The sequence below is a fragment of the Plecotus auritus genome, assembly GCF_963455305.1.
Source record: "Plecotus auritus genome assembly, chromosome: 3".
In the NCBI taxonomy this organism is placed as follows: Eukaryota; Metazoa; Chordata; class Mammalia; order Chiroptera; family Vespertilionidae; genus Plecotus; species Plecotus auritus.
Window position 1 is genome coordinate 98,721,341 of NC_137772.1, and position 20,942 is coordinate 98,742,282.

The 20,942-nt window shown below is 37.9% G+C and overlaps 1 protein-coding gene across 2 annotated transcripts in view; it reads right to left on the minus strand.

The window, feature by feature from the left end:
* Nucleotides 1-350: 350 nt before the first annotated feature.
* COG6 (component of oligomeric golgi complex 6) overlaps nucleotides 351-20,942 on the minus strand; it is a 234,161-nt gene continuing 213,569 nt past the window's right edge. Inside the window, exon 19 of one of the 2 annotated variants that reach the window (XM_080658575.1) lies at nucleotides 351-497. In XM_080658575.1, coding sequence (XP_080514701.1) covers nucleotides 482-497 — 16 coding nt within the window. In that variant the 3' untranslated portion in view covers nucleotides 351-481. The remainder of the gene's footprint in view (nucleotides 498-20,942) is intronic. The other variant, XM_080658573.1, reaches the window with a different exon arrangement.

Genomic DNA, 20,942 nt, shown 5'->3' on the forward strand with positions numbered 1-20,942 from the left:
CTGCAACTAACCTACTGGTCTAATGGCTAACTGTTCTATTGAAAAGTTTTCCTCAGTCAGGAAGGTCAAATAGTGGCCTTTTTTGAAGTTAGTTATAGATTTCCTTCATCAATGTTTTCTCTAACTCTCTTTTTACAAGAAAAAATAATAAAGATTGGTTTTATTCCTTTCCACACAGAGCATGTGTAATACAGCAGAAGTAGAATTTTAAATGACAGTTTCACCACGGAGGTCTCTCTGATGTTTAGCTCTTATGGAAAAACCCACCGAAGGCGAGGCACATGAGGGCTTAGATATATACAAATCGCCAGCATCAAGAACGGACCTAGAGGCTCGTGTTATCTGTGTTTACTTGTGGTATGATATAATTTATTGTACTTTTCAGAAATGTGCCGGCTTTGTAGATTATCTTCATTTCACTGTAGAAGCTGCACTGAGTCATTTGCTCTCTTGTACAGGATTCTCTTTTCTGCTTTCATATTCATGAATTTGTCCTCCTGAAAAATATCAAGGTCAATTTCTGCCATTTTTTGCAAAATGCAGAAGGTTTAACTGAAGGTGATGTTAATTATGCATGCATCCAAATATAGATCTGGGTAATAAATATTTATTTAAAAACTGAAAATACTTAGATGGGAATACATATAAAGGCACAAAGTAAACAAACAAAACAAAAAAGTTAAATGAAGTATGTTTTATTAATTCTCAGTGTCAGGCTGTGAGAGACACAATTATGTAGTCCCTGCAAAGACTTGACTTTTGGTTAATAATAACAGTTTACAATGAAAATTTGAAGGTAATACATAATAGCTAACAAATTAAGTTTTCAAACAAATAGGAGTTTTTATTTACTTGATGTTTTGCTCTTCTGGGGATGTACATTTTATTTTCGAAGAACAAAAATAATGAATCCAATTCCAAAGCAATTTTGAAATGAAGCTTAAAAAAAAAAAAAAAAAAAAACAGGGAAAACTAAAGATAATGGACAATTTCCTGAGCCCTTTTTTATACAGCCAGATTATAGTTCTGGAGTTCCAACAATTTCCTGGGAGCAGCAAAGAGCAAAGGATCAAACTAGTAGATAAACAAGGGTAAAAGCATCAGTGGATGGTATTCACCAATGGTATTATTAATTTTACAAATATAGTGGAACCTCAATTCTCAAACTTAATTTCATTCTGGAAGGCTTTTCCAGAAGTGATTTGTTTGAAAACTGAATCATTTCTTCCTATTAGAAATCGTCTAAACTGAATTAATCTGTTTCAGACCCCCAAATGATTCCCTGTTTTAACCTTTCTTATATACAATGAATGTCTAATGTACTGTTTAATCTATAAATGAACAATTATTTTCTTAAAGTTATCAAACTACCCCCTACTCTCCTTAAAAGAATCACTTTCAGCACTCATTCCAGGAGTATCTTTCCGGTCAGCATACAGCATTTTTGCTTATTCATAAATCAATGCCTCTGAAATGCTGCCACTGGTTGTTTTTCACTTATCCAAATCAACAAGTTTTTCTACCTCTTCAATTGCCTGTGATCATTGTTTCTTTTACAACCTTAGCAACAGTAGCATTTTTGATGGCCTCGTTATGTTTTAAAATTATGCTAATCATTGATTTCTCCAGCAACAAAAGTATTCTCTCCTTTGTTTGTTGCCTGAGAGATACTTTTTGTCATGCTGCAATATCAGCATGACAGGGTTGGGTTGTTCCAGATGGAAGAGGTTCAAGAAATGAAGTTTGACTGTATATGTATATGGAGACAATCTTCAAGTTAGAAATCAAATCAATAAAACCTGAGAGACAGAGATCATATATAGAGGCTGAGGTGTGATGAATCAACTAGAAAGCATTGACTTGGATGTCAGAAGCAAATGGAGAAATGCCTTTAATATTTTGAGGAAAACTAAACTGCAATTCAGTGAAGGGCAAAATAAAGACATTTTGGAACATGCAAGGACTCATAAGATTTAATACTCATGTATCCCTTCATAAATAATATTACCCACCAAAACAAGGGAGTAACTCAATAAATACATTAAGAAAGGAGTGGCTCTAATAATAGAGCTGGAAAGGGAAATCCTTGGATGACACTGCGTCCCTGGAGATCAATACAGCCACATAAGAGAAGAGGAAGGAGGACCCAGGAGCAAAATTTCATGAAGAGGACATTGGAGGGTCACATAACTTAAACCATTTTTTAAAGATTTGACTCATTTTGGTGACACTATTATTTTTGTGGTAAAATATACATAGCATAAATGTAGCATTCTAATTATTTTTAAGTGCACAGTTCTGTGGCATTAAGAACCTCAGTGTTGTGCAGCCACCAATTACCATACGTCTCCAAAACTTTTTCATCTTCTCCAACTGAAACTTTCTACCTCATTAAACACTAATTCCCCATTCTCTTCCTCTCAGTCTAAGGTAACTACAGTTCTACTTTCTGTCTCTATGATTTTGAATACTCCAGAACAATATATAAGTGTAATCATAGAATATTTGTCCTTTTGGGTTCACCTTATTTTACTTAGCATAACAGCTTTCAGATTCATCCAAGTTGTAGCATGTGTCAGAATTTCCTTCCTTTAAAAAAAAAATATGTTTTTATTGATATTTAGAGAAAGGGGAAAGAAGAGGGATAGAGAGATAGAAACATCAGCTATACCAATAGGCTGCCTGCTGGACACCCCCTACTGGGGATTTAGCCCTCAACCAGGGCATGTGCCCTGACAGGGAATCAAACGAGTGACTTCTTGGTTCCTGGGTTGATGCTCAACCACTGAGAAACACAGACCAGACAGAATTTCCTTCCTTTCAACCCTTTGTATACTATAATCGGCTATAGACACAAATGGTGGACCTCCCCAAATGCCATGCACGTTTATAGCTGCAAACCTCGCATATCAACTCTAGTCGCCCAGTTTTAAAATCAGACTTATTAGTGACATCTCTGGGTTTGTAACAGTAAAGAAAATGATGGTAACTTAAATTTGTAAGTATTCCAGCACATATGGAAGAAATGGGGATGGTTTCCATTTTGGACACGTGGCAGTTAACTGGTTAAAGGCTGAATAACATTCCATTTTAACTATACTGTATATCACATTTAGGTAATCCATTCATCCACTGACAAACATTTAGTGTACTTTAAACTTTTGAATATGTGAATAATGCTGCTAAACACACGCATAAACAAGCCAATAGCAATCAATACTCAAATATAACAGGAGGGATCACATAACCCACACAAGGGACATTCCTGGAGAATTCAACTCAGGATCTCAAGGAAACAGTGTCATTGGGTTCCACACTATACATACTACATAAGGCCACCCAACCGATATTGGGAGACAGAAGATCTACCTAATACATACAAATAAACAAGAAGTGGCAGCCCCAAAGGAAAACAAATAAACAGGCCCCAAATGAAAGACAAGGAGGAATATCCAAAAAAAGAGATAAATGAAATGGAGACAAGCAATTTACCAGATATAGATTTCAAAAAAATGATTATGAGAATGCTCAAGGAACTTCGTGAGAACTACAACAGCATAAAAAATATATAGAACCCATGAAAAAGAAGAGTCAGAAATGAAGAATACTATATATAAAATGAAGAATATACTGGGAAGAATGAAAGTAGGTTGGATGAAGCAGAGGATTGAATCAGTGACATGGAAGACAACTTAGCAGAAAACATCCAATCAGAGTAGCAAAAAATTAAATTAAATTAAAATTAAAAATGAGGTTAATTTAAGAGAACTTTGACTATATAATAAGTGTACCAGAAGAAGAAGAGAGAGAGCAAGGAATCAAGAACCCACTTGAGCCCTAGCCAGTTTGGCTCAGAGTGGATAGAGCATCGGCCTATGGTCTGAAGGGTCTCGGGATCGATTCCGGTCAAGGGCACGTGCCTGAGTTGCAGGCTCAATCCCCAGTGGGGAGGCATGCAGGAGGCAGCTAATCAATGATTCTCTCTCATCATTGATGTTTCTACCTCTCCCTCTTCCTTCATCTCTGAAATCAATAAAAATATATTTTAAAAAATAACCCACTTGAAGAAATAATAAACTTCCCTAGCCTGGTGAAGGAAAAAGACACCCAAGTCCAATAAGAACAGAGTCCCAAATAAGATGAACCTAAAGAGGCTCACATCAAGACATAGGGTATAATGATTAAAATGGCAAAGATCTAAGACAAAAGAAGAATTGAGACAGTTACCTATAAGGGAGCTCCCATAAGATTGAGAGCTAATTTCTCAAGAGAAACATTTCAGGATAGAAGTGATTGGCATGAAATATTCAAAGTGATGAAAAGAAATGTCCTACAACCAGGACTACTTCACCCAGCAAGCCTATCATTATTTAAAATTGATATAAAGCTTTCCAGACAAAAAAGAAAATAAAGGAGTTTGTTACCACCAAATCACTATTACAAGTAATGTTAAAGGGTCTTTTTTAAGAAAAAGAAAAAAAAACACCCAGATGAAAATAACTAAAAGAATAAAATGGTAATAAATATGTACTATCAATAATCACTTTAAATGTAAATGGCTTAAATTCTCCAATCAAAAGACATAGGGTAGCTGAATGGATAAGAAAACAAGGCACACATATATGCTATCTAAGAGAGACCCACAGATAACAAAATATACAGATTAAAAGTAAAGGGATAGAAAAAGATATTTCATGCAAATAAAACGGAAAAAAAAAAGCTGGGGTAGCAATACTCATATCTGACAAAATAGACTTTAAAACAAAGGCTATATAGTAAGACAAAAAGAATACTACATAATGATAAAGGGAGCAATCCAACAAGAGGATATACCCCTTGTAAACATTTATGTATCTAACATAGGAGCAATGTAAAGCAAATTTTGATGGACATAGAGGGAGAGATTGAAAGTAACACAATCATAGTAGATTTTAACACCTCATTGACATCAGGGGATAAATATTCCAGGCAAAAATTCAACAAGGAAACAGAGACCTAAAAATGACACACTAAATCAGATGAATTTAATTTAATATCTTCAGAGCTTTTCATCCCCAAGTAGCAAAATACACATTTTTTTCAGGTGCATATGGAACATTTTCTAGGATAGACCACATATTAAGACACAAGCAAGTCTCAATAAATGTCAGAAGATTGAAATCATATTAAGCATTTTCTTTGACCATAATAGTATGAAACTAGAAATCAATAACAAACAAAAATAAGCAACAACAACAGAAAAACACACAAAGACATGAAGGGTAAATAACATGAATGTGTAAAAATTGAGATCAAGTAAGAAATCAAAAAATACTTTGAAACAAATGAAAATGAGAATACAACAACCCAAAACCTATGGGACAGAGCGAAAGCAGTCCTAAGAGGGAAATTTATAGATTATAGACCTACCTCACAAAAAAAGAAAAATCTCAAATAAACAATCTAACATTACACATAAGCATACTAGAAAAAGAACAACAAACAGGAGAAAAAAAATGGCGGCGGAATAGACAGACGTGTTCCGAGCCTTGTCCCAGAGCAGAAAGAAAGAACAGCTGAGGGTCGCACTAGGAGTGTTTGTTGGCAAGTTGGGGGACAGCTGAACTCCAGAAGAAGGTGGGAGACTGCTAGACGGGGTTCCCCTGACCTGGCAGCCCCCACTGCGGCTGGGTCCCCTCCCAGAGCTGCGGGCTTGGGCGCGGAGTCTCCGCCATCTGCAACCGGAAAGTGGAGCTTATCGGAAGCCTGAGAATCCACAACTGCGGCACCCATGGAACAGCTGCGAGACCCAGAAAAATGCTCCACAATTGGCGCAAACACACGGGTTCAGAGGAGCTCTACACTCCACCACGGAAAGGTCAGATTTCGCCTAGGATAAGGAGAGAGAGAACTACATAACCAGACAACCAGAGAAGAGAAACCATGGGGAGACAAAGACACAGCCCACATATGAAAGAAAAGCAGGCATCACCAGAAAAGGAAGTAAACGAAATGGAGGCAAGCAACCTTCCAGAAAAAGAATTCAGAGAAATGGTCATAAGGTGGCTGAAAAGAATGGAAGACAAATTCGACAATATGAGCAAGAACCAAGAGGAAATGAAGAAGAACCAAGAATAAATGAAAAATGACATCGCTGCTGTAAAGAACTCAATAGAAAGCATCAAGAGTAGACTAGAAGAAGCAGAGGACCACATCAGTGAGCTAGAAGACAAGATGGGAAAAAATACCCAAGTAGAGCAACTTCTAGAAAAAAAAATTAGAAGACAGGAGGAGAGCCTAAGGGAACTTTGGGACAACACGAAACAAAACAACATCCGCATACTAGGGGTTCCAGAAGGAAAGGAAGCTGAGCAAGGAATAGAAAACCTCTTTGAAGAAATAATGACAGAAAATTTCCCTGATATAGAGAAGAAAAAACCCACACAAATCCAAGAAGCTCACAGAGTACCAAGCAAAATGAACCCCAAAAGACCGACGCCAAGGCACATTATAATTAAATTAGCAAACACCAACGACAAAGTAAGAATCTTAAAAGCGGCAAGAGAGAGACAGAAAGTTACATACAAAGGAACCCCCATCAGACTAGCAACTGATTTCTCAACAGAAACTCATCAGGCCAGAAGGGAATGGAATGAAATATACAAAGTCATGCAAAGGAAGGGTCTGAATCCAAGAATACTGTACCCAGCAAGGCTATCAATCAAAATTGAAGGTGAAATCAGGAGCTTCACAGACAAAAAAGGACTAAGGGAATTTATTACCACCAAACCAGCAATGCAAGAAATGCTGAAGGGTCTGCTGTAAAAAAAAAAAAAAGAAATAGGAAGCGAAGAAGGAACACAGGTGTAAAGAATAGGAATGGCAACAAATAAGTACCTATCAATAATAACTTTAAATGTAAATGGATTAAATGCCCCAATCAAAAGACATAGGGTAATGGATTGGATAAGAAAACATGACCCATATATCTGCTGTCTACAAGAAACCCACCTCAGAAAAAAAGACGCACACAGACTGAGGGTGAAGGGATGGAAAAAGGTTTTCCAGGCAAATGGAACTGAAAAAAAAGCTGGGGTAGCAATACTTATATCTGACAAATTAGATCTCAAACTGAAGGACATAACAAGAGATAAGGAAGGCCACTTCATAATTCTAAAGGGAGCAATCCAACAAGAAGAAATAACTCTGGTAAAAATATATGCACCCAATACAGGAGCACCCAAATACATAAAAAAAACTCCTGGAGAATATCAAGGGAGAGATTGACAGCAATACGATCATAGTAGGAGACTATAATACCCCACTATCACCATTGGACAAATCCTCTAAACAAAAAATCAGCAAAGAAACATCAATCCTAAATGACTCACTAGACCAGATGGAATTAATTGACATCATCAGAACATTTCACCCCAAAGCCACAGAATATACATTATTCTCAAGTGCACATGGGTCATTCTCAAAGATAGACCATATGTTGTGACATAGGCAAAGTCTCTTCAAATTCAAGAAGATAGAAATCATATCAAGCATCTTCTCAGACCACAGTGGCATAAAACTTGAAATCAATTACAATAAAAACAACCCAAAGAAATCAAACACATGGAGGATAAACAGCATGCTATTAAACCATGACTGGGTTACCAGAGAGATCAAAGAAGAAATAAAAAAACATCATGGCAACAAATGACAATGAAAACACTACAATCCAAAATCTATGGGACACAGCGAAAGCAGTCTTGAGAGGGAAGTTCATAACTCTACAAGCCTACTGCAAAAAACAAGAAACAATGGTAATAAATTACCTAACCCAACAACTCAAAGAGTTAGAAAAAGAGCAACAAGAAAAGCCCAGTGTAAGCAGAAGGAAGGAAATAATAAAGATCAGAGCACAGATAAACGACATAGAGACCAAAGAAACAATACAAAAGATCAACAAAACCAAGAGCTGGTTCTTTGAAAGGATAAACAAGATTGATGAACCTCTAGCCAGGCTCACCAAGAAGCAAAGAGAGAGGACCCAAATAAACAAAATCAGAAATGAAAGAGGTGAAATAACAACAGATCCCGCCGAAATACAAAGGATTGTTAAAAAATACTACGAACAACTCTATTACAACAAACTGGACAACCTGGAGGAAATGGACAGATTCCTAGAAAAATATAACCTTCCAAAACTCAATCAAGAAGAATCTAAACAGCTCAATATGCCAGTAACTATGGAAGAAATTGAAGCAGTCATCAAAGAGCTTCCGGCAAACAAAAGCCCGGGGCCAGACGGCTTCACAGGAGAGTTTTACCAAACATTCAAGGAAGAACTAAAACCTATCCTCCTCAGACTATTCCAAAAAATTCAAGAGGAAGGAACACTTCCAAGCTCCTTCTATGAAGCCAGCATCACCCTAATACCAAAACCAGATAAAGACAACACAATGAAGGAGAATTATAGGCCAATATCCCTCATGAATGTAGATGCCAAAATCCTCAACAAAATTCTAGCAAATCGGATCCAGCAGTACATCAGAAAGATCATACACCGTGACCAAGTAGGGTTTGTTCCAGGAATGCAAGGATGGTACAATATCCGGAAATCAATAAATGTGATACATCACATAAACAAATTGAAAGATAAAAATCACATAGTCATATCAATTGAGGCAGAAAAAGCATTTAACAAAATCCAAAACCCTTTCTTGATAAAAACTCTCAACAAGGTGGGAATAGAGGGATCATACCTCAACATAATAAAAGCTATATATGATAAACCCACAGCTAACATCATACTCAATGGGCAAAAACTAAAACCATTTCCCCTAAGAACAGGAACAAGACAAGGATGCCCACTCTCACCACTCCTGTTTGACATAGTACTGGAAGTATTAGCCATTGCAATTAGACAAGAAGAAGAAATAAAAGGCATCCAAATTGGAAAAGAAGAAGTAAAGCTGTCCTTATTTGCAGATGACATGATATTGTACATAAAAAACCCAAAAGACTCCATCAAAAAACTAACAGACTTAATAAATGAATTCGGCAATGTAGCAGGATACAAAAGTAACGCTAAGAAATCTATGGCATTTCTATACACCAACAGTGAACTTACAGAAAGAGAGACTAAAAAGCAATCCCATTCTCCATCGCACCAAAAAAATTAAGATACTTAGGAATAAACCTAACCAAGGAGGTAAAAGACCTATACGCGGAAAACTACACGACACTGAAAAAAGAGATAGAGGAAGATGTAAACAGATGGAAGAACATACCATGTTCATGGATTGGTAGAATCAACATCATCAAAATGTCCATACTACCCAAAGCAATCTATAGATTCAATGCACTCCCCATTAAAATACCAACAGCATATTTCACAGACCTAGAAAGAACTCTCCAAAAATTCATCTGGAATAAAAAAAGACCCCGAATAGCCACAGCAATCCTGAGAAAGAAGAATAAAGTAGGAGGGATCTCAATACCAGATTTCAAGCTGTATTACAAAGCCACTGTCCTTAAAACAGCCTGGTACTGGCACAAGAACAGACATATAGATCAATGGAATAGAATAGAGAATCCAGATATTGACCCAAACCAATATGCGCAATTAATATTTGACAAAGGAGGCATGAGCATACAATGGAGTCAAGACAGTCTCTTCAATAAATGGTGTTGGGAAAATTGGACAGATACATGCAAAAAAATGAAATTAGATCACCAACTTACACCATACACAAAAATAAACTCAAAATGGATACAGGACTTAAATATAAGACAGGAAACCATAAAAATACTAGAGGAATCCACAGGCAGCAAAATCTCAGACATATGCCAAAAGAACTTTTTCAGTGATACTGCCCCTAGGGCAATGGAAGCCAAAGAAAAAATAAACAAATGGGACTACATCAAAATAAAAAGCTTTTGCACAGCAAAAGAAACCATCAACAAAACAAGAAACCCCACTGTATGGGAGAACATATTTGCAAATGGTATCACTGATAAAGGTTTAATTTCCAACATCTACAGGCAGCTTATACAACTTAATAAAAGGAAGATAAAGGATCCAATAAAAAAATGGGCAACGGACCTAAATAGAATCTTTTCGAAAGAAGAGAGAAGGAAGGCCAAGAGACACATGAAAACATGCTCAAAGTCACTAATTATCCGAGAGATGCAAATCAAAACAACAATGCGATACCATCTCACACCTGTCAGAATGGCTATCATCAACAAATCAACAAACGACAAGTGTTGGCAAGGATGCGGAGAAAAAGGAACCCTCGTGCACTGCTGGTGGGAATGCAGACTGGTGCAGCCACTGTGGAGAACAGTATGGAGTTTCCTCAAAAAACTGAAAATGGAACTCCCATTTGACTCAGTAATCCCACTCCTAGGAATATATCCTAAGAAACCAGAAACACCAATCAGAAAGGATATATGCACCCCTAAGTTCATAGCAGCACAATTTACAATAGCTAAGATTTGGAAACAGCCTAGGTGCCCGTCAGCAGATGACTGGATCAGAAAACTATGGTACATCTATACAATGAAATACTATGCTGCCATAAAAAAGAAGGAATTACTACCATTTGTAGGCACTTGGATGGAATTAGAGAACATTATGCTAAGTGAAATAAGCCAGTCAATGAAAGAAAAATACCACATGATCCCACTCATTTGGGGATAATGAAAAACATTATAAACTGATGAACAAAAAGATAGTTACAGAGGCAGTAAAGCATCAAACAGACTGTCAAATTACAGCGGTAAGGTTAGGGAGAGGTGGGGGAAATAAGAGATCAACTGAAGGACTTGTATGCATGCATATAAGAGTAACCAACGGATGCAAAACATTGGGGGGTGAGGGCATGTATGGGAGTGGGTGGGGGTGGGGGGCAATGGTAAGATATGTATACATATAATACCTTAATAAAAATTTGGAAAAAAAAAAGAACAACAAACAAAGCCCAAAGAGAGTATAAAAATAAAATAAAGATAAGGGCAGAAATAAATAAAATAGAGTCTAAAAAAATACAAATAAACAATAAAACTTACAGCTGGTTCTCTGAAAAGATAAACAAGATTGACAAATTTTAACCATTCTCATCAAGGAAAAAAGAGAGAATGTAAATAAATAAAATCAGCAATAAAAGAGGAGATGTAACAACTAACACCACAGAAATACAAAGAATTTCGAGAAGATAAATTATGAACAACTATATGCCAACAAATTAGACAATTTGGACAAAATGGATAAATTCCTAGAAACATACAATCTTTCAAAACCAGATCAGGAAGAATCAGAAAACATGAATAGACCCATTACAACTGATGAAATTGAAGCAGTAATAAAAAAATTTCCAACAAACAAAAGTCCTGGACTGTTGGGCTTCACAGGTAAATTTTACCAAATATCCAAAGAAGAACACCTATCCTTCTCAAACTATTCCAAAAAATTCAAGAGGCGGGAAGACTCACAAGCTCATTTATGAGGCCAGCATTATCCTAATTTCAAAACAAGATAAGAACACTATAAAAAAATTATAGACCATTATCCCTGATGACTTATATGCTAAAATGCTTAACAAAATATCAGCAAGCCAGATTTAGCAATACATTAAAAAGGTTAATGAGGATGCAAGGTTAATACAATATTCACAAATCAATAAACATGATACACCACTTAAACAAAATGAAGGATTAAAAAATCACATAATCATATCAATAGAGGCAAATTTTTTTTATAAAATCTAGCACTCATTTATAATAAAAACTCTTAGCAAAGTGGGAATAGAGGGAACATACCTCAACATAGCAAAAACCATATATGAAAAACCCACAGGCAACATCAGACTCAATGGGCAAGAACTAAGAGTGTTTCTCTTAAGGTCAAGAAAAAAACAAGGATGTCTGCTTTGACCACTCTTATCCAACATAGTACTAGAAGTCCTACCCACAGTAATCAGGCAACAAGAAGAAATAAAAGGAAATTTAGAAAGATGGCGGCTGACAGGACGGAGGTGAGGGAGAGGAAGTGAGTGAGGGTATGAAAGAAGAGTGTGTGGATGTGTGTGGTGTGTGTGTGAGTGAGTGAGGGAAAGTTAAATCTCGCAGGAGCAGCAGGGGTTGGCAGACAGGCTCTCCTTGACAAGGAGAGACTACCACCGCTGCGGGCACTCCCCAGACAGCGGGACTCCAGCACGGAGCCCGCCATCTTGAAGGGGAGAATGGCCTTTTTTAGGAACTCATCAGCACCACCACCCAGACAGACCTTGGAACTACCCAGCAACCCAGCAGCCACTCCAGCCAAAATCCTGCTACCCCAGCTGCAGACCCGCGGACCCTGGGACCTCCACCTCCAAAGGAGCACCGCTCGGCAGCAGTAAGTGCAACCTCCCCCTCCTCAGGGCAGAACTCAGGATTCCCAAGTGCCCTGCAGGCAGCCAGGGCACTCCACTCCTTACGCAGAGCTTGGGAGCCACTGAGAGCCCCGAGGGTGTGACTCTGCACAGACAAGGGCATGCAGCCCCGCAGTAGAAATTCTGAATTCCTTCTTCCTGGATAACTGCCCACATTCACCCCAGCAGCTCAACCGCAGTGCCAGGACCCCTCAGAGTGCATCAGAAATCTGTGCCCTGCAAGCGCACCTCCACAGAGGCGAAGTCTAAACAGGCAGTCACCCTCAGCCCATCTACCTGGGTGCGATCTTGAACAAGCAGGGGTGCACTCCCCCCCAGCAGTAGAAGTTTTGAATTCACTCATCCTGGATACCGGCCCACAGGTGCCTCAATAGCACAGCAACACTGCCAGGGCCCTTCAGAGTCCTTCAGTGTGCCTCGCTGGCAAACATACCGCGGGTGCTCCTGTGAGCCACCACTGGGAGTAAGCACCTATCCACCAAAGGTGCAACAGCAAAAGATGGTCTGCCCACCCCACAACTGCAGAACTCTGGGCACCACAGTCACGCCTTTCCAGAGAGCAGGCCCCCTGAGCCCCATCACCCCAAAAGACGGTTCCTGGGTGCCACTGTGAGTTCTTGCTGGGCACGCATGATTTCTATTAAGGGTGCAAGACAGCAAAAATTGGGATACTCCCCTCCATGGCTGCTGATTTCTAGACACCACAGTTGTGCCTCTCAAGCTCGCAGGCCTACATCAAGAGAACCCAAATAGCTCAAGTAGGGAGCTACATTAGATTAACAAGCCCAGGAGAACTGAGAGATTACACTAGTAGCACCATCCCCAAAAGAACCTGGGTAGCAAAGCAATTGGATCTACAATTAGAACATTACAGAAAAACATGGGAAGACAAAAAAGCAATCCCCAAAGAAAAGAAAAAGAGGAACCACCAGAAAGGGAGTTAAATGAATTCAAGGCTGACAGCTTATCAGAGATAGAATTCAGAGTAATGGTTATAAGGATGTTTAAATGGATGGATGACAAATACACACAACTCAATGACAAATACACACAATTCAATGAGAACTATAAGGAGCTGAATGAGAATGTCACCAACATGAAAAGAAACCAAGAGGAGATGAAGAACAACATAGCTGCAATAAAGAACACAATGGAAGGCTTAAACAGTAGACTAGAAGAGGCTGAGGACCACATCAGCGAATTAGAAGACAAGGTAGGAAAAAACACACAAACACAGCAGCAACTGGAAAGAAGATTTAAAAAGCAAGAGAAGAGCCTAGGGGAGTTTGGGACAACACAAAATGAAACAACATTCACTTAATAGAGATACCAGAAGGAGAGGAAGAGAAGCAAGGAATAGAAAACCTGTTTGAAGAAATAATGACAGAAAACTTCCTTGATATTGGCAAGAAAAAAAACTATGCAAGTCCAAGAAGTACATAGAGTCCCAAACAAGTTGATCCCCAAAAGACCAACACCAAGACACATCATAATTAGATTGGCGAACACCAATGACAAAGGAAGAATCTTAAAGGCTGCCAGAGAGAGACAGAAAGTTACTTACAAGGGATCTCCTATTAGAATATCAACTGATTTCTCAACAGAAACACACCAGGCCAGAAGGGAATGGAATGAAATATACAAAGTCATGCAAAGCAAGGGTCTGAATCCAAGAATACTATACCCAGCAAGGCTATCATTCAAAATTGAAGGTGGAATCAGGAGCTTCACAGACAATAAAGGGCTAAGAGAGTTTATCACTATCAAGCCAGCAATGCAAGAAATGCTAAAGGGACTACTGTTAAAAAAAAAGAAAAAGGCAAGAAGAAACACAAACACTAAGGAAAAATATGACAACAAACATGTACTTGTCAATAATAACATTAAAAATAAATGGATTAAATGCACTAATCAAAAGACATAGGGTAGCTGAATTGATAAGAAAACATGACCCATATATTTGCTGTCTACAAGAGACCCACTTCAGAGAAAAGGATTCACACAGACTGAGAGCAAAGGGATGGAAAAACATTTTTCAGGCAAATGGAAATGAGAAAAAAACCTGGGGTTGCGATACTTATATCTGATAAAATAGACCTCAAAGTAAAGGCCATAATAAGAGATAAGGAATGCCACTACATAATACTAAAGGGAGCAATTCAACAAGAAGATATAACTCTGGTAAACATATATGAACCCAATGCAGGAACACCCAAATACATAAAAAATCTCCTGGAAGATATCAAGGGAGAGATCGACAACAATACCATCATAGTAGGAGACTTTCATACACCACTGACATCACTGGATAAATCCTCTAGACAAAAAATCAGCAAAGAAACAACAATTCTAAATGACACACTAGATCAGATGGACCTAATTGACATCTTCAGAGCATTTCACCCCAAAGCCACAGAATATACATTCTTCTCAAGTACACATGGGACATTTTCAAAAATAGACCACATATTGGGTCACAAGAAAAGTCTCCCATTCAAAAAGATTGAAATCATATCAAGCATTTTCTCAGACCACAATGACATAATATTAGAAATAAACTACAATAAAAACATTCCAAAAAATTCAAACACTTGGAAGCTGAATAGCATGCTACTAAACAATGATTGGGTGATCAATGAGATCAAAGAAGAAATTAAAAACATCCTGGACACTAATGACAATAAAAACACAACATTGCAAATTCTATGGGACACAATGAAAGCAGTCTTGAGAGGGAAGTTTATAGCTCTACAGGCCTACCTCAAAAAGACAGAAAAAATGGTAATAAATCATCTAAATCAACAACTCAAAGAATTAGAAAGAGAGCAGCAAGAAAAACCCACAGTGAGCAGAAGGAAGGAAATAATAAAGATCAGAGAAGAAAGGAATAACATAGAGACCAAAAAAAAAAAAACAATACAAAAGATCAACAAAACCGAGAGCTGGTTCTTTGAAAGGATAAACAAGATTGATGAACCTCTAGCCAGGCTCACCAAGAAGCAAAGAGAGAGGACCCAAATAAACAAAATCAGAAATGAAAGAGGTGAAATAACAACAAACCCCACAGAAATACAAAGGATTGTTAAAAAATACTATGAACAACTCGATTCTAACAAACTGGACAACCTGGAGGAAATGGACACATTCCTAGAAAAATACAACCTTCCAAAACTTACTGAGGAAGATTCTAAAAACCTCAATAGTCTGATAACTATGGAAGAAATTGAAGCAGTCATCAAAAAGTTTCCAGCAAACAAAAGCCTGGGGCCAGACGGCTTCACAGGGTAGTTTTACCAAACATTCAAGGAAGAACTAAAACCTACCCTCCTCAGACTATTCCAGAAAATTCAAGAGGAAGGAACACTTCCAAGCTCCTTCTATGAAGCCAGCATCACCCTAATACCAAAACCAGATAAAGACAACACAATGAAGGAGAATTATAGGCCAATATCCCTCATGAATGTAGATGCCAAAATCCTCAACAAAATTCTAGCAAATCGGATCCAGCAGTACATCAGAAAGATCATACACCATGACCAAGTAGGGTTTATCCCAGGAATGCAAGGATGGTACAATATCCGGAAATCAATAAATGTGATACATCACATAAACAAATTGAGAGATAAAAATCACATAGTCATATCAATTGATGCAGAAAAAGCATTTAACAAAATCCAAAACCCTTTCTTGATAAAAACTCTCAACAAGGTGGGAATAGAAGGATCATACCTCAACATAATAAAAGCTACATATGATAAACCCACAGCTAACATCATACCCAATGGGCAAAAACTAAAACCATTTCCCCTAAGAACAGGAACAAGACAGGGATGCCCACTCTCACCACTCCTGTTTGACATAGTACTGGAAGTATTAGCCATTGCAATTAGACAAAAAGAAGAAATAAAAGGCATCCAAATTGGAAAAGAAGAAGTAAAGCTGTCCTTATTTGCAGATGACATGATATTGTACATAAAAAACCCGAAAGACTCCATCAAAAAACTAACAGACTTAATAAATGAATTCGGCAATGTAGCAGAATACAAAAGTAACGCCAAGAAATCTATGGCATTTCTATAAACCAACAGTGAACTTACAGAAAGAGAAACTAAAAAAGCAATCCCATTCTCCATCGCACCAAAAAAATTAAGATACTTAGGAATAAACCTAACCAAGGAGGTAAAAGACCTATATGCGGAAAACTACACGACACTGAAAAAAGAGATAGAGGAAGATGCAAACAGATGGAAGAACATACCATGTTCATAGATTGGTAGAATCAACATCATTAAAATGTCCATACTACCCAAAGCAATCTATAGATTCAATGCACTCCCCATTAAAATACCAACAGCATATTTCACAGACCTAGAAAGAACTCACCAAAAATTCATCTGGAATAAAAAAAGACCCCGAATAGCCACAGCAATCCTGAGAAAGAAGAATAAAGTAGGAGGGATCTCAATACCAGATTTCAAGCTGTATTACAAAGCCACTGTCCTTAAAACAGCCTGGTACTGGCACAAGAACAGACATATAGATCAAAGGAATAGAATAGAGAATCCAGATATCGACCCAAACCAATATGCGCAATTAATATTTGACAAAGGAGGCATGAGCATACAATGGAGTCAAGACAGTCTCTTCAATAAATGGTGTTGGACAGATACATGCAAAAAAATGAAACTAGATCACCAACTTACACCATACACAAAAATAAACTCAAAATGGATACAGGACTTAAATATAAGACAGGAAACCATAAAAATACTAGAGGAATCCACAGGCAGCAAAATCTCAGACATATGCCAAAAGAACTTTTTCAGTGATACTGCCCCTAGGGCAATGGAAGCCAAAGAAAAAATAAACAAATGGGACTACATCAAAATAAAAAGCTTTTGCACAGCAAAAGAAACCATCAACAAAACAACAAGAAACCCCACTGTATGGAGAACATATTTGCAAATGTTATCACTGATAAAGGTTTAATCTCCAACATCTACAGGCAGCTTATACAACTTAATAAAAGGAAGATAAATGATCCAATAAAAAAATGGGCAAAGGACTTAAATAGAATCTTTTCGAAAGAAGAGAGAAGGAAGGCCAAGAGACACATGAAAACATGCTCAAAGTCACTAATTATCCGAGAGATGCAAATCAAAACAACAATGCGATACCATCTCACACCTGTCAGAATGGCTATCATCAACAAATCAACAAACGACAAGTGTTGGCAAGGATGCGGAGAAAAAGGAACCCTCGTGCACTGCTGGTGGGAATGCAGACTGGTGCAGCCACTGTGGAGAACAGTATGGAGTTTCCTCAAAAAACTGAAAATGGAACTCCCATTTGACCCAGTAATCCCACTCCTAGGAATATATTCTAAGAAACTAGAAACACCAATCAGAAAGGATATATGCACCCCTATGTTCATAGCAGCACAATTTACAATAGCTAAGATTTGGAAACAGCCTAGGTGCCCGTCAGCAGATGACTGGATCAGAAAACTATGGTACATCTATACAATGAAATACTATGCTGCCATAAAAAAGAAGGAATTACTACCATTTGTAGGCACTTGGATGGAATTAGAGAACATTATGCTAAGTGAAATAAGCCAGTCAATGAAAGAAAAATACCACATGATCCCACTCATTTGGGGATAATGAAAAACATTATAAACTGATGAACAAAAAGATAGATACAGAGGCAGTAAAGCATCAAACAGACTGTCAAATTACAGCAGTAAGGTTAGGGAGAGGTGGGGGAAATAAGAGATAAACTGAAGGACTTATATGCATGCATATAAGAGTAACCAACGGATGCAAAACATTGGGGGGTGAGGGCATGTATGGGAGTGGGGTGGGGGGGGGGCAATGGTAAGATATGTACACATATAATACCTTAATAAAAAAATAAATAAAAGAGTAATATGCAAAAATAAAAAATAAAATAAAATAAATAAAACCATTTCCCCTAAGAACAGGAACAAGACAGGGATGCCCACTCTCACCACTTCTGTTCGACATAGTGCTAGAAGTACTAGCCATTGCAATCAGACTAGAAGAAGAAATAAAAGGCATCCAAATTGAAAAAGAAGAAGTAAAACTGTCCTTATTCACAGATGACATGATACTGTACATAGAAAACCCTAAAGACTCCATCAAAAAATTATTAGACTTAATAAATTAATTCAGCAAGGCAGCAGGATACAAAATTAATGCCAAGTAATCTATGGCATTTCTATACACCAATAATGAACTTACAGAAAGAGAGACTAAAAAAACAAATCCCATTTACCATCACACCAAAAAAAAATTTACATACCTAGGAATAAACTTAACTAAGGAGGTCAAAGACCTATACGTGGACAACTACACAACACTGAAAAAAGAGATAGAGGAAGACATAAATAGATGGAAGAACATACCATGTTCATAGATTGGTAGAATCAACATAATCAAAATGTCCATACTACCCAAAGCAATCTATAAATTCAATGCACTTCCCATTAAAATACCAACAGCATATTTCACAGACCTAGAACGAACCTTCAAAAAATTCATCTGGAATAAAAAAGACCCTGAATAGCTGCAGCAATCCTGAGAAACAAGAACAAAGTAGGGGGATCTCAATACCAGATATCAAGCTGTACTATAAAGCCACTGTTCTTAAAACAGCCTGGTACTGGCACAAGAACAGACATATAGACCAATGATATAGAATAGAGAACCCAGAAATTGACCCAAACCCCTATGCCCAATTAATATTTGACAAAGGAGGCATGAACATACAGTGGAGTCAAGACAGTCTCTTCAAGAACTGGTGTTGAGAAAATTGGATAGATACATGCAAAAAAAATGAAACTAGATCACCATACACAAAAATAAACTCAAAATGGATAAAGGACTTAAACATAAGACGGGAAACCATAAAAATACTAGAGGAATCCACAGGCAGAAAAATCTCAGACATATGCCGAAGGAACTTCTTCACTGATACTGCTCCTAGGGCAATGGAAACTAAGGAGAAAATAAACAAATGGGACTACATCAAAATAAAAAGCTTTTGCACAACAAAGGACACCATCAATAAAACAACAAGAAAGCCCACTGCATGGGAGAACATATTTGCCAATGATATCAACGATAAGGGTTTAATCTCCAACATTTACAGAGAACTCATACAACTTAACAAAAAGAAGATAAACAACCCAATCAAAAAAATGGGCAACTGATCTAAATAGACACTTTTTGAAAGAAGACAGAAGGAATGCCAAGAGACATATGAAAACCTGCTCAAAGTCACTAATCATCAGAGAGATGCAAATCAAAACGACAATGCAGTGCCATCTTACACCTGTCAGAATGGCTATCATGAACAAATCAACAAACAACAAATGTTGGCGAGGATGCAGAGAAAAAGGAACCCTCATGCACTGCTGGTGGGAATGCAGACTGGTGCAGCCACTGTGGAGAACAGTATGGAGTTTCCTCAAAAAACTGAAAATGGAACTCCCATTTGACCCAGTGATCTCACTTCTAGGAATATATCCCAAGAAACTAGAAACACGAATCAGAAAGGATATATGCACCCCTATGTTCATAGCAGCACAATTCACCATAGCTAAGATTTGGAAACAGCCTAAATGCCTATCAGCAGATGAGTGGATTAAAAAACTGTGATACATCTACACAATGGAATACTACGCTGCGGTAAAAAAGAAGGAGTTCCTACCATTTGCAACAACATGGATGGAGATGGAGAGCATTATGCTAAGTGAAATAAGCCAGGCAGAGAAAGTTAAATATCACATGATCTCACTCATTTATGGAATATAATGAACGGCATAGACTGAAGAACAAGAACAGATCTAGAGACTGAGAAACATCGATCAGATCCTCAAACCTCAGGAAAGGAGGGGCTTGGTGGGAGTAAGGGGGAGAAATCAACCAAGGGACTTGTGTGCATGCATATGAGCCTAATCAATGGACACAGACAATAGGGGGGTGGGGCATGAGTGGGGGATGGGGGGTAATGGGGGAATAAGGACACATATGTAAAAAAATAATAAAAATTAGGAAAAAAATAGAAAAGAAATTTTGAGGTAACCAGAACCCTAAGAACGCCTGAGAACGTCTTTCTTGCCATGCTAGCAGTCATCAGCTGTACGGTAATATTACCTGGGGAAAATGGGGAAGTATTTTGGACTTATGTTCCTGACCCTTCATGCGTAAGAGCCCTTACGTGGGCTGATCCCCGCCTAATGTAGTCACCAATAATACCAAACACTTTGGTCATCCAGGAGGACCATGGGTGGGGCAAGGAAGTATAATTACACAGGGGTCGCCAACCAGCTTCCCTTTTGTATAACACAAAATCAAACCATTGCTCCTTTGTGTGTAAAATTAATGAGAGGTTTCTGGCTTGCATGGACACCAAGGGAAGGGACTATCACTACTTGCTCCTGGGACAGGTGCAGAAAATGTAACTAAGACCTTGTCTACACAAAAAGAAATTGACAGCCAGTTT